We start from the raw sequence: 15116 nt of genomic DNA, 5'->3' as shown, positions 1-15116 counted from the left end.
TAATAAATACACAAACTAGCGTTATGAAATAATTGAATTAATAATTCAGTTTACCAAACAGCTGCAGTACTGCTCACTGAACTCTATCCTGGAATGGCCCCGATCGCTTGCTGTGCATTGGAGGCCTGAAGCCACCGGAAGTATAGAAGTCGCCATGTTGTTTCACCCAAAATAAGAAAGCCTAACAACTAAAAGGAGTTCGAGATGCTGTCTTGTGCTGCTATTAATTGCACAAATCGTGATACTCGTGAAAGTCGCGAGAAGGGACTTACATTTCACAGGTAGGTAAATGCTTATAAATAATAAAAAAAATAGTTAAAAAAATAGATACTTTAAATCTGTAAGCATCTTTTCATCTAAGTAGTTGTAAATTACCCCTTATTCTCCTTTAGATTTCCACACTGCAATGCTCAACTTCTAAAGCAATGTGTAGTAAATATGCGGAGAGACAGGTGGATTCCTGCAGCCAGATCACAACTCTGTTCAAGTCATTTCACCGAGGAGAACTTCGACAGGACCAGCCTGTTAGATTACGACAAAACAATATTTGACTTTCCTGATCATCTTCAAAAGGTAACTTTGGTACTACGTAGATCCTTATCATAACAAATACCTTGTGAACACTGAAATTGAGTTGTTATGCATTGTAATTTCACACCATAGAGGTAGGAAAAACCTTAAACTGGAGGGAAATTTTGAGATTTGAGTCTAGTAAATTTACTCTGTTTCAATGGAATTTTTGTTAATTCGTGTTAATTTTAATACCGAACCATAATAAATGTAGTGAATGAAGATACATGTACGTGTATGCGTGTGTGCTTTTTTGGGTGAAGCAAGATGGCCGACCAATGGCTTCATGCGGTCAGCAAGGACGCCTCTTCCAGTAGTATAGAGTTCAGTGGTACCGGTCATGGTCGCCAGATGTCGCTGCAGGCGGAAGAGTAAGCAGGAAGTGGGCAGGAGGCGGGGTTCAGTAAACATTCTTGTGATTCGGACAGCTGTTGTACCAAATACAAGTTTAACTTTTATGGAAACATGTAATACATGCAAGCTGCGTGCACGCTACGCGACACTGATTGTGAAGCTATCCGGTAGGCATTATTCTATCTTGTTAGCCTTTGGCGCGTGTTACACTTTAGAATGGTAATATAATGAGTGAGAGCTAGCAGGCCAGCACGGCGCCGCTATCCGGGTTGTGCACGAGCATCATCGCGCCGTAAAGTTTTTAACCACCATCACACAACATGGAGTCGCTGCTCGACTTTGAGAAGTGTGTCAACGATTCACCTGAGTTCAGGTGAGGAGGGTCCGTCGCTCAACTTTACGCTCCTGAATGCGCATGCGCTGTTGATGTCGCACTGTTTACTTTTATTCAGACTGGACCTGGAACGTTTTGAGGCTGATGTTGCTCTGCTGGAGACACAGCTGGATAAGGTACTGGTACTTTACTTTATCATACTTCATGTGTTGTACTGACACTGTTGTTTTTCTACAAAGCACTATTTTTATTGCTACATTACCACCACCACCACTACTACTACTTTCACCCCGATCGTTACTACTTTTGTTAACATCAGGAGGCCGCTGTAATTGGTGTTTGTCATGTGATATGACCAATCAGGTGATGAGGCTGTGCGGTAAGATGGTGGAGTCGGGACAAGCGTACAACGTAGCCAATCAGCTGTTCCTCGGCAGCCTGGCCGAGCTCTTTGAACACCATAAGGAGGACGGCGTCATCACGGTAAGGACATGTTGTTTTGCACCCCAGCCTTCCAAACACCTGTTTCATGTCCTGGTTGTTCCCACGCAGAACTGTCTGAGCCAGTTTAAGCAAGGTCTCCATGAGGTGCTCGACTTCCACACAGTCAGTACACACACACACACACACACACACACACACATTCAGTCACACTTTGTCCTTCTGACTGCTGGGTCTATTTGCTGTCAGATGTTGTTGGATCAGACCCAGAGAGCCATCAGCCAACAGCTCACCAACCTGTGCAAGCAGTATGTCGAACACAAGCACACACACTCACGCTAGCAAACGGTGGAGTACAATCTGACGTGAACAGTTTTTTTTTTGTTTTTTTTTTAACCAGAAATGTCTATACCCTCGGACATTACGAGAAAGAGGAGAAATTATTCAGTCTCCAGACACTACACAAATATGGCGTGGCTGTGATTGACTGGTTTGTCTGAATGATTCCGAGGTTCCTGCCCCAGCTGGCAGACACGAAGAGAGAGTTTGTGCGCATCGGTGAGGATCTAGAGACGGCGGTGCTGAAGAACGCTCAGGTGCCTCGCCACAAGCCCGCCGATGCCGAGCAGGCCAGCCACCTGCTGCTCGCCACCCGCAAATGCTACCAGCACTTTGCCCTGGACTACTGTCTGCAGGTACAACCACGCCATCTTGTGTCGGGCCACCGGGTTAGACTCTCCCTCATTGACGGACCGTTTTACTTGTTCTTCTCCAGCTCAATACCTTCAAGACTCAGCAGAGGATCGACATCTTAAACTCGGTGAGTCTGGACGAGGCTAACGTATCTGAACATAAACCTGTCCTGTCCCTTGCTAGGCGCGCTGGGTACGATTTCCCCCCGCCCTCTCCTGGTGCCAGCTGGTGTCGCTCACACTGAGCATTCCTGTTACGGCCCGTTTGCTTGTCCTGTTGCTTCTATTCTACTGTATAACTGCAATTTCTCTCACTTTGGATTATTTCCAGTCTTATGTGGAGTCATTCTGTCATTAGTTATTTGCAAGTGGAGCGATTGCATTCATTAATTGACACATCTTTATTACGCATGCAAATGTAGCTGCGAGTGTGCTACGGGTTTGACTTATTACTGTTATTTTTATTTCTATTATGAATTGACTTGTGAGGAGCCTCTGTCAGTCATTACTTGCAAGAGGAGTGATCGCATTAATTAAGTGATATGTCTTTATTACACAGACAAAAGTAGTAGTAGTTGAGTATGCGCTGTGGGTTTGACTTTTAGATGATTTTTTCAGACTCGTTGTGTTTTATTTCTATTCTGAAGTGTGTCGGTTATCGTTCATAACTTACGAGGAGCAATCACACTCCAGTCACTCTGTGACCCCGCTACGTCGTGCGCGTGTATGCGCCATCACTTCTGTTCTGCTGTTTTACTGCAATTTACCTGACTTTGTGAATTATTTTATTTTATTTTATTATTTTTTTGTCATTCTGATTGTTTCTACTATGCAAGGTGGCAGCTTTCACTACTTAACTTGCAAGAGGAACTATTGCATTCATTAAATGACACGTCTTTATCACACACATAAATGTATTCACAGGTGAGTGTGCGTGCTGTGGGTTAACACTTTTGGATTACTTTGACTCTTTGTAATTCATTTTTATTATGGATTGTGTTTTTTATCCTTCATAACTTGCGAGGATCGATCACATTCCAGTCGCTCTATGACTTGGCTACATTGCTTCTCTTCTCTACCACTTCTCTTCTGCTGTATTACTGAAATTTCCATGACTTTGGGGATTATCAGCATGAGCACGCCCTGAGAGTACTTGTGTTGTTGTCAGGTGTTCTCCTTCGTCAACGCTCAGTTCACCTTCTTCCATCAAGGCTTCGACCTTCTCAGAGACCTGGAGCCCACCATGAAGGTCATGGCAGCGCAGGTGCAGACCTCTTAGCACATAAGGTTCTAAGGTTTGATTGCTTGGTCATCAGAAACTCCATCCATGTGTCCTTGTGCTGTTTCTGCTCCTCAGCTGTCTCAGTACTCAGGAGACTGTGCAAGCAGAAGAAAAGATCTGGAGAACTCTCACCTGCTGGTCCAGCAGAGAGTAAGACAGCTGCATCGCTAGCATCACTTTTTACACTTCATTTCATTGAATGCATGGCTGAAGTGTATCTAAACTTGTGACTGGTAGTATGTGTGAAAATGGTAAACAAGAACCTGTGCGTGTGTGTAGGATGCCTCAGGAGAGACGCTGGTCAGCTGGTGTCCTGGCAGTGATGACATCATCCTAGGTTACCTTTTCAAGCGCTCTCGGAGAAAGTCCAAAACCTGGAAAAGGTAAAAAAAAAAAATAATAATAATAATAATGTTTCTCTGCCTAATGTAAAATAATAATGTTTATCAGGTGATACATCATATATGCTGGCATTATTTGTTTTCTCTACAGATGCTGGTTCTCCATCAGAGACAACCAGCTTATTTACAGGAAGTCCCACAAGGTGAGACACGCATGCTCACTGGCTACGTTTGTCGTCAACTAGTGATAGCAATTTGGCTAAGTTTAGCTGCTAATGTTAGCTATCATGGAGTGTTTAGCTGTTGTGAAGTGTTGACTTCCTCCTGCAGGAGGCGTCCACGGTTCTGTTTGAGGACCTGAGACTCTGTGCCGTCAAGTCGTTGGACCACTTAGACCGCCGCTTCTGTTTCGAGCTGCTCTCTGTGCAGAAGTAACGCACGCACACATATATGAAGTGATGATTGTAGGCTTTACACCTGACATGTTGTGTGTGTGTGTGTGTGCAGGTGTTGTGTTCTGCAGGCCGATTCGGAGCACGTCAAGTTGGCGTGGCTGTCTGCCTTGCAGGGCAGCATCGACATGGCATATCGAGAGCGAGGCGACGCTCAGCCGACACAGGCACGCCCCTCACTTTTCATCTCACCCATGATCTCTCTCACATCTCTTTGTTGCTTAATGAACTCACGTGTCCTCCAGTCTAAGGAGCCCCTCCCTCCATGTGAAGGCAACAACTCATCGGCCAATCAAAGAACGCCGGTGCTGGCCGTAGCCATGCAGGGCGCCGGGAACCATCGCTGCTGTGACTGCGGCCAGGAGGAGCCACGGTGGGCGTCGGTCAACTTGGGTGTGACCGTGTGCATCGAGTGCTCCGGAATCCACCGGTACACACACACACACACACATACACATACACATTCTACACATTAAAACACAAGCAAACATACATATGCAGTACTACATGTACACACATACTATACGCACTACACATAATACACATATACTACCCATTTACACATACACATTATACGCACACATACTACACTATACACATTGTATATTTACACATACTACACAATTACAAATAGACACCTACACACATCCTACACATAAAAAACATATGCAAATACACGTAAAAATACACGTATGTACACGCCTACACACACACACACACGCATTCACACATTCTACACACACTACATAACCACACATGAATACACACACATATTCTACACTTACACACATAATATACATACTACACATTTACACATATACACACATTCTACTTATACTACAGATACACGCATACTACACACACACACACACACACACACATATACTGCTCAAAAAAATTAAAGGAACACTTAAAAAACACATCAGATCTAAACTGGGGGGAAAATGATCTTGAATATCTTTCCTGATAATAAGTGGGTGATGTATTAGTAACAAAATGATGCCACAAAATTTGATAGAAATGAAAATGATCACCCTATAGAGGGGGGAAATCAAAGACACCCCAAAAATGAAAGTGAAAAAATGATGCAGCAGACTGGTCCATTTTGCTAAAATGTCATTGTAGCAACTCAAAATGATTCTCAGTAGTTTGTGTGGCCCCCACGTGCTTGTTCACATGCCTGACAAGGTCGGGGCATGCTCCTAATGAGACTACGGATGGTGTCTGGGGGATCTCCTCCCAGATCTGGACCAGGGCATCCATGAGCTCCTGGACAGTCTGAGGAGCAACCTGGCGGCGCCGGATGGACCTAAACATAATGTCCCAGAGGTGTTCTATTGGGTTTAGGTCAGGTGAACGTGGGGGCCAGTCAATGGTATCAATTCCTTCATCCTCCAGGAACTACCTGCATACACTAGCCACATGAGGTCGGGCATTGTTGTGGACCAGGAGGAACTCAGGTCCCACTGCACCAGCGTAGGTTCTGACAATGGGTCCAAGGATTTCATCCCGATACCTAATAGCAGTCAGGGTGCCATTATCTAACCTGTAGAGGTCTGTGCGTCCTTCCAGGGATATGCCTCCCCAGGCCATCACTGACCCACCACCAAACCGGTCATGCTGAATGATGTTGCAGGCAGCATAACGTTCTCCATGGCATCTCCAGACCTTTTCATGTCTGTCGCATGTGCTCAGGTTGAACTTGCTCTCATCAGGGAAGAGCACAGGGCACCAGTGGTGTAGTTGCCAATTCTGGTGGTCTATGGCAAATGCCAATCGAGCTCTACGGTGCTGGGCAGTGAGCACAGGGCCCACTACAGGACGTCAGGCCCTCAGGCCACCCTCATGGAGCCTGTTTCTGATTGTTTGGTCAGAAACATTCACACCAGTGGCCTGCTGGAGGTCATTTTGTAGGGCTCTGGCAGTGCTCATCCTGTTCCTCCTTGCACAAAGGAGCAGATACCGATCCTGCTCAGGATTGAAGGACCTTCTACGGCCCTGTCCAGCTCTCCTGGAGTAACTACCTGTCTCCTGGAATCTCCTCCATGCGTCCAGGTACTGCAGTGATGCCCTGGTCCAGATCTGGGAGGAGATCACCCACTTATTATCAGGAAAGATATTCAAGATCATTTTCCCCCAGTTTTAATCTGATGTGTTTTCGAAGTGTTCCTCTAATTTTTTTGAGCAGTGTATATACTGCATACTGTACATGCTACACATTTACACATAAACACATTTACACATAAACTCCTACACACATTCTGCACACACACACACACACACACATAAATAAACATTTACTATGCATTCCACACACATACTACATATACCTACACACATCCAGACATAGTACACAGACATACCACACATTTTACACACATATAAACAAACATCTATGCCACAGTGGTCACATGATGAATGATGTCATGACGTGTGCAGGAGCCTGGGTGTCCATCTGTCCAAGGTGCGCTCGCTTACGCTGGACTCGTGGGAGGCGGAGCAGCTGAAGGTGAAAATCCGATGACCTCAAATGATCAGATCTTAATCGCCGGCTTCCAGGAAACGCTAAAGTCAAAGACGTGTCTCGTCTTCGCAGCTGCTGTGTGTTCTGGGAAACGACGTCGTCAACGAGATCTACGAGGCACTGTGCTCAGAGAGAGGACGACTCAAGCCCACCACGGAGAGCCCCCGGTAAAGACACGCAATAACAGAATACAGTCGTTCTTCGCAATATCGTGGTTCGATTATCGCCTGCTCACTATATCAGGTTTTTCAGAAATTCTTTAATTAATAAATGAATGCTGTTTTGTGGTAAACTATAGTCTATTATTCGTCAAAACATATTGAAATACAAGTGATATGTGGGTCACTGGGTCATGGCATGTCCAACGTGAGAGTGAAAAACAGTTCTCCTCCCATTCTGTGTGGAAGTGGTAGGTTTTTGGCTTAAGCATTTAAGCGCCAAAGTTGCAAAATTGAGACAAGCAACATTGCTGTATTTAACAAGCCATTTCTGCAAATATGGTGCCTCATGTAGTTAATACTTTACACTAGGAGATGGCAGACAGCTCTAATAATGTTAAAAAACTTATTTAGAAACTCCTAAACAAGTTTTTGATGCTCTAACTATGAAAATGTTCAATTTATTGACATTGAATCCTTTATCGAAGAAATTCATTTATCGCGGTCGGATCTGGAAAAAACGCTATAAATTAGGGATGACTGTATATAATATATATGTGTAAGGTCAATCAATAATCAATGTTTGTCAGTGCTGAGAAAGAGGCATGGATTCGAGACAAGTACGTGGAGAAGACATTTGTGCGGCGAGACGGCGCCTCAGACAGCAAACGTAAGCCCAACAAAATGCCGCAAACGCCATTTTATGCCAAAATGGCACCTTGATTGTCAATCTTCTCCATTGCAGAGCACGAGGTGGACAAAGCCGGGCTGCGTCTCTATCGGGCCGCTGTGGCTGGTGACCTGGTCGCCATGATAACGGTGCTGGCCCAGGGGGCAGAGATCAACATGTGCATCGCCGAGGAGGAGGGACGCACGGCCCTGATAGGAGCAGCCGTTGGGGTATAAACCGCCTTTATAGTCATATGTAGACATAAAACAGACAAACACATCAGCAGGTGGCGGAAAGCTCTCTTTCCTTTGTGCTGCCTGCAGGGGTCGCTGTTGGCGTGTGAGTTTCTGCTGCAGAATGGAGCCAACATTAACCACAGAGACCTGCGAGGACGGGGAGCGCTGCACGCCGCCGCCACCGCTGGACACACGGGGTAACAACACATGTTCTCACACACACACACACACACACACAAGTTTAAACTGGAGGTGACATTCATATGTGATGCTACAGGCAGGTGTGCCTCCTGTTGAAGAGAGGAGCCAATCAGTACGCCGTGGATGAGAGCGGACAGGACCCGCTGGCCATCGCCGTGGAAACGGCACATGCAGACATTGTTACATTGTGAGTTGATGATCACAAACACACCACCTTTTTTTTGTTGTTGCCTTTTATGTTGTACGTGACGGTACCAGTTGTGTTTCTTCTTCTCCCTCAGGCTTCGCATGGCGCGGATGAACGAGGAGATGAGAGATTCTGAAGGCGTGTTCGGAGCAGCAGGTCGGTGAGGTTTTTTCCTCGCATGCTTGCTTCACTTCCACTCAACCTAAACACGTGTGTCGTACCCCAGGAGACGACCAGACCTTTCAGGACATTTTCAGAGACTTCAGCGACATGGCGTCACATGACCCCGAGAAACTGGCCAGACGCAGGTTCAGTCACGCAAGAGAGGGTGACATTCCGTGATTGGTCGGTACCTCTCTTCACCTTGCCTTAACATGACTGTAACACAGACATATGTCCTCCACATCAGCATAAGTGCACATCCTTAGTCACTGGAAACAATGCTAACCTTTATATAAGACTGTGCTAGTTTCCTGTGGCCCCATCATGAGGTCAAGACAGGAATAACTTTTATGATTAAATTCCTGTCAACTAAGTCGCATGCTAACACACTAAAGTGAGAACTTGTTGAACATCAGCGTGTTAGCATTGTCATTGTGTGTTTATTAGCACGCTATTGTAAACACGTCCATCAAACTAGGCTGTCAAACTGTGAGGAGATGATGATTTTGTACAACTTGACATCCATGTAAGCCGGGGTGTCCAAATTTGGTACATTTAAAGATGGCTAAATCATGCTGTTTTGTGGTTGAATACGGCCTGATATTTTAAAAAAAATGCATATTTAGCAAATATTACCTTCAATTTTGCCTAAATTACCGTATTTTTACGACCATAAAGCGCTCCGTATTAAAAGGCGCAGTCTCAGTTACAGGTGCTATTTTTGTATTTAACACAAACAGAAGGCGCACCGTATTATTGGGCGCAGGTATGCACGCTTAAACATACCGTTTCGCTCAGTAGCACGTAGGAAGCGACAATGCTTTATTTCTTTAGGTAAATTAAGAGCAGCATTCTCATTCAGTTTATCAAACCCACTTGAAATCAGGTCCTCATCTTTTGTATCCCAAATGAACAGCGGGGCAAGTTCTCCATCAAACACGCCAGGTTCCCTGTCGTCATTGTCAGTCAGTCTCGTTGCCGTACAGCACCTCAGAAATGATGCTGGCTTTTGTGAAAGCTCGAACAACAGTGCATCAGACGCGTTAGCCCAAGCATCCACAATCCATTAGTGATTCTCTGTTCGCTAGCTGTCATTCATCGCTCCCACGCCGCTCGCAACATCACTTTAAACGCCGTGTTTACATCCATTCACAAATAGTGGCAAAACTCGCACGGCGCTGCCTCCCAGTGTTAGTGAAGCTGTGTTCACTAGCTGTCATCTATCGCTCCCATGCCGCTCGCAACTTCACTTTAAACGGCATGTTTACACCGATGTCCAGCGGTTGGAGTTCCTTCGTCAAGCCTCCCGGAATGATGTTAAGCTCCAAGTTCATTTGGTGCACTTGTGACGCGTGTGAAAAAAACATCCGGTCTCTTTCCTTCTAGCCCCTTTGATTGGTACGGCTGGAAACTTCTCTTTAGGCAGCATTTCCTCTTAAAAATCACCACAGGTAGTAGTTTGTCCATTACCATGGCAACCAAGCACAACAGTAAAAGCCGACTTGTCGTGCCCCGTTGTGTGTGATGTTGAAAGTGAGCACGTCGTCCATGTTGGTGATGTAGTTGGGTAGTAGTTGTCTGCAATGTTTTTACTGCAGTAGAAGCGGAAGATGGCCAGCTTTCCTTGTAATCCGCTGAATGTTGCTTCGCCACGGTAGTCCTTGCCCGGATGGATAGATGGCGCCATTTCATAAAATATACATATATAACTACTGGGGCGTGCCTTTAGCGTCCTCAGTCACGTCCACGTACCTTTCCTTTATACAAGCAGCGTGTCGGCAGGAGACGCTCCCAGTCAGTCGAGCGGAGCGCTCGTAAGTCACACAGCAACACTTACAGATTTTGGAACTCGGTACACACATGCGGCGCTCCGCCCATTTTGGACAAAATTTAAGACTTTTAAGTGCGCCTTATGGTCATGAAAATACGGTAAGCATTTTTAAGCATAAAAATGGTTGCATAAATGTAAGGCATTCAAAAGACTCATTCAAAGATGTGATATGTAGTACTCTACAGTGGTCACTAGGTGTCAGTAATGTTAGGTGAGACACACAAACACCAGGCTTATTGCAGGTGTGAATGATCTCACAACAGGCACAATAATCCCTAACACGGGCTACTGTTGTCAGCGAAGCTAAAACGCGACTCTGAACCCCCAATGTCACTTCCTGGCCGTGCCACACTCAGCTCCGAGCACCGCAACATATTTACAGCAACACACACGAGCACGAGTCTTATGTGTTAAATGGCTTTTATATATATATATATATATATATATATATATATATATATATATATATATATATATATATATATATATATATATATATATATATATATATATATATATATACAGTGGCTTGAAAAAGTATTCATACCCCTTGAACTTTCCCACATTTTGTCACGTTCCGACCACAAACATAAATATATTTTATTGGCATTTTAGATGAAAGATCAACACAAGGCGACACACAGTTGTGAAGTAGAAGGAAAATTGTACATGACTTTCAATTTTTTTTTTAAATAAAAAACTGAAAAATGTGGCGTGCAAAAGTATTCAGCCCCCTTTTCTCTGAGTGTAACCAGTTGCCTTCAGAGGTTGCCTGATGATTGCTGAATGATCAGCTGTTGACCTAATGATCAAATGGAGTCCACCTGTGTGTAATCTAACCTTAGTATAAATACAGCTGTTCTGTGACGGCCTCAGAGGTTTGCTCAGAGGACACTGGTCAGTGAACAGCATCATGAAGTCCAAGGAACACACTAAACAGGTCAGCGATAAAGTTGTGGAGAAGTTTAAAGCAGGGTTAGGTTATAAATAGGTTTCCCAAGCTTTGAACATCTCACGGAGCACTGTTCAATCCATCATCAAGAAATGGAAAGGGTATGGCACAACTGCAAACCTACCAAGACATGGCCGTCCACCGAAACTTACATGCTGCAGAAGGAGAGCACTGATCAGAGACGCAGCCAAGACGCCCACAGTAACTCTGGAAGAGCTGCAGAGATCCACAGCTCAGGTGGGGGAGTCTGTCCATAGGACAACAATTAGTCGTGCACTGCACAAATCTGGCCTTTATGGAAGAGTGGCAAGAAGAAAGCCACTGTTGAAAGAAAGCCATAAGAAGTCTTGTTTGCAGTTTGCCAGAAGCCATGTGGGGGACACAGCAAACGTGTGGAAGAAGGTGCTCTGATCAGATGAGACCAAAGTGGTACTTTTTGGCCTAAATGCAAAACATTATGTGTGGCGGAAACCTAACACTGCACATCACTCTCAACACACCATCCCCACTGTCAAACGTGGTGGCAGCATCATGTTGTGGGGCTGCTTTTCTTCAGCAGGGACAGGGAAGCTGGTCAGAGTTGATGGGAAGATGGATGGAGCCAAATACAGGACAATCTTGGAAGAAAACCTGCTGGAATCTGCAAAAGACTTGAGAATGGGGCGGAGGTTCACCTTCCAGCAGGACATCGACCCTCAACATAAAGTCAGAGCTACAATGGAATGGTTTAAAACAAAACATATTTCTGTGTTAGAATGGCCCAGTCAAAGTCCAGACCTAAATCCAGTCGAGAATTTGTGGCAAGATCTGAAAACTGCTGTTCACAAACGCTCTCCATCTAATCTTGCTGAGCTTGAGCTGTTCTGCAAAGAAGAATGGGCAAAAATTCCAGTCTCTAGATGTGCAAAGCTGGTAGAGACATACCCCCAAAAGACTTGCAGCTGTAATTTCAGCGAGAGGTGGTTCCACCAAGTATTGACACAGGGGGGCTGAATACTTTTGCACGCCACATTTTTCAGTTTTTTATTTAAAAAAAAATTTGAAAGTCATGTACAATTTTCCTTCGACTTCGCAATTGTGTGTCGCTTTGTGTTGATCTTTCATCTAAAATGCCAATAAAATATATTTATGTTTGTGGTCGGAACGTGACAAAATGTGGGAAAGTTCAAGGGGTATGAATACTTTTTCAAGCCACTGTGTGTGTATATATATATATATATATATATATATATATATATATATATGGTAATAAGCGTATAAGGGTGTATGTAGGGGTGTTATTTCTTGTCAAGAGGATAATGTTAAAAACTGTACTGAGGTCATAAACATATTTCTTATGCTCTAACTGCAAAAATATTCAATTTATAAATAAGGACTCATACATCACCGAAATTCACATTTCACAGTCGGGTCTGGAACCAATTAACCACAATAAACGAGGGATTATTCTATAAATAATGTCTCAATAATACATTTATTTTATTTTTACAATACGCCGAGGGACAAAAACTCACTTTGGACACCCCTAGTGTAAGCTGGCAGCATGCACCTGAACGTTGCACTGTGCCAGGGACCACACACTTTTTGTCAGGAACTGATAAGGCGGGAATTCCCTCCATGTTTTATACCAAGATGTTATTTAGCCTTGCCAATAAGCTAACGTCTGACGTTTACACAAAGGGAACTTTTCCTCATTTGAGTCACCTCATAGCATTTTCATGAACCCGGTGGATTTTTGTGAAGATGCAAACTATTTAAAATGTCTGAAAGTGAAGCTGACACTGCTGCTGAAAACACCCGATGTCATTTCATCTACTAGGAGAACTTATCTTTTTTTTTTTAATTATATATTTTACTCATCCTTGACTGTTACTGTGTGTGATGCTAACATGTATTAAACACCATTTCAAACATGAGTCTGGTATCTGGTTGCCTATTATGCGCCATTAAAAGTCAGATAAGCCTCATGCCAAGTCACGTGTAACGTGCTGTTATTAATTGTAAAAATATCAAATATTGTTAACTGACAAATCTTTACAGTATTTTGCCTTAACCTTTATGAAAACATGAGTAGTTGAAGTGATGCATTCAAAGAGGAACTTCTGCACAATGACAGAATGTCATATTAATGACACCAGAGTTTCTGGTGGGTTTCAGTCTGTTGAGCTTGGAGCTTAAAAGTCCCACGCTGTGAAGGCCCCCCAATGCCCCTTAGTCTTTGTTCCTCTTCTTCTTGCTCTCCTGCGGCCGCTCTGCTCCCTCCTCTGATGTTTTCCTCTTTGGATTCTCCTCCACCTGCTCCATGGCGTCCCACACCTCATCCTCCTCCCTGCCCTCTTCCTCCTCCTTTACCTCCTGGGTGGCATCCACGGCGGAAACCTCCAGGGGGCGGCTGGCAAGGAGGAGGCAGTTGAGGCGTGACTTGAGGTAGACTTTGTGCTGCAGCTTGCGGTCCTCCAGGTTGTGGATGCGCAAGAAGCGGTCAAGGCCGCAGGACGCCACCACGGGCTGAGAGGCGTGGCACTGCAGGCCGCGCACGCCACCCGCCAGACCTTTCAGGCAGCCTCGGACCAAACCTTTCCTCAGGTCCAGCATGGCGATCTGACCGTGAGTGTTTCCCACCACCACCAAGCCTCCAGTAGCCGGAAGAGACAGCGCGGTTAGCGGGTACTCCCCAAACTTGGCCTCCATGACGGGGCGACGCTGGGGTGAGGAGGGGTCATACACGTGAACCTGAAGGGACAAAAGACACCTGGATCATTATTTTTTGCGTTTCCCTGTGATGGGACATAAATGGTGGTGTAGACCACAAAGATTCTACATAAAATTGTTACAACTCTGGAAAAATGTACTTGTCGCCGGCCAATGGGCGAAGTGTGAAGCTGTCTGTTTTTCAAAGAAGTCTGGCGCATTGTGGACTCACCTGATGGTAGCCCGTGCAAGTGACCACCTTGTCGGACCCAGGGATGAAGGCAATGTCCTTGACCCAGTGTGGCTGCCGTAGGTCCAACCAGTCATCCCGCAGGTTCTTGGCGGTGAACACCGGCTTGTCGGGTTTCTCCAGGTCCCAGATTTTAAGACAAGTGTCCTTTCCGCCAGTGGCCACCTTGTGCCGGTGGGTCGGGTTCTGCCTCATGCGGCACACGTTGGTACCGGCGCTGAGCTGCACGGCAGGCTCGCTGCTGTCCTCCTTCCACACTCGCAGCACGCCGCTCTCCGCGCACGTCGCCAGCGAGGTGTCACTCAGCACCGCCAGCCCGACGAAGCAGCCCTCGCCGGGGTCCCCGCAGCGGCGGCCGTCGGTGAAGACACCCTTCTCCACGCTGAAGGTCTTAACATTTCCGTCTACTGAGGCCACCAGGACTTCGGTCTCTACAGGGTCGGACCAGCAGAGGGCGCGCACCTCGTGCTCGCGACTCAAGTGGGTACTGTTGCAGAAGTTAAAAGCCTTCTTCTGAGACACGCTAACCCCCTTCAGGATGCCCGTCTCCGAACCAAGCCACACTGTGCAAGGCCGGCTGCTGTCAGCCATGTCTGCGGAGTTAGGCTTCTAACTGTACCAAGTCTGTAGTGATGACAGTAGACTCGCTTTTAATGGTACCAACTCTGTTTTTGCTGACAAAGTGGACTAGCATTAAAGGCACCAACTTCGTAGTAGTTTTAACAGTACCAGCTCGAAGATGTATGTCGTACATTGAGAATCCAAACACGCGTCTCCTCCTGGTCGCT

At 45.5% G+C, this 15116-nt stretch overlaps 2 protein-coding genes across 2 annotated transcripts; one reads left to right on the top strand and one right to left on the bottom strand.

Annotated features, from left to right (window-relative positions):
* Positions 1 to 155: 155 nt before the first annotated feature.
* Positions 156 to 10882, top strand: zgc:162872 (BAR_ACAPs and ArfGap_ACAP domain-containing protein). Its single transcript, XM_054793452.1, has 22 exons — positions 156 to 281; positions 393 to 1297; positions 1377 to 1434; positions 1622 to 1741; positions 1811 to 1864; positions 1949 to 2007; positions 2211 to 2394; positions 2475 to 2519; positions 3560 to 3655; positions 3749 to 3823; positions 3953 to 4056; positions 4166 to 4217; positions 4345 to 4445; positions 4522 to 4896; positions 6906 to 6975; positions 7063 to 7157; positions 7739 to 7818; positions 7894 to 8048; positions 8142 to 8251; positions 8332 to 8442; positions 8537 to 8598; positions 8669 to 10882. The coding sequence occupies exons 2-22, from the start codon at positions 1245 to 1247 to the stop codon at positions 8782 to 8784; spliced, it is 2175 nt and encodes a 724-aa protein (XP_054649427.1). The 5' UTR covers positions 156 to 281; positions 393 to 1244; the 3' UTR covers positions 8785 to 10882.
* Positions 10883 to 11053: 171 nt separating this feature from the next.
* Positions 11054 to 15112, bottom strand: wdr74 (WD repeat domain 74). Its single transcript, XM_054793486.1, has 2 exons — positions 14311 to 15112; positions 11054 to 14120 (listed from the first exon to the last, which is right to left on the bottom strand). Exons 1-2 carry the CDS (start codon positions 14917 to 14919, stop codon positions 13599 to 13601), a joined length of 1131 nt encoding a protein of 376 aa, XP_054649461.1. The 5' UTR covers positions 14920 to 15112; the 3' UTR covers positions 11054 to 13598.
* Between the last annotated feature and the right edge of the window lie 4 nt (positions 15113 to 15116).

The sequence above is a fragment of the Dunckerocampus dactyliophorus genome, chromosome 12 (genome assembly GCF_027744805.1).
Source record: "Dunckerocampus dactyliophorus isolate RoL2022-P2 chromosome 12, RoL_Ddac_1.1, whole genome shotgun sequence".
NCBI classification, from domain to species: domain Eukaryota; kingdom Metazoa; phylum Chordata; class Actinopteri; order Syngnathiformes; family Syngnathidae; genus Dunckerocampus; species Dunckerocampus dactyliophorus.
The sequence above is the reverse complement of the archived record's forward strand: the minus strand, read 5'-3'. Positions and strand labels throughout refer to the sequence as shown.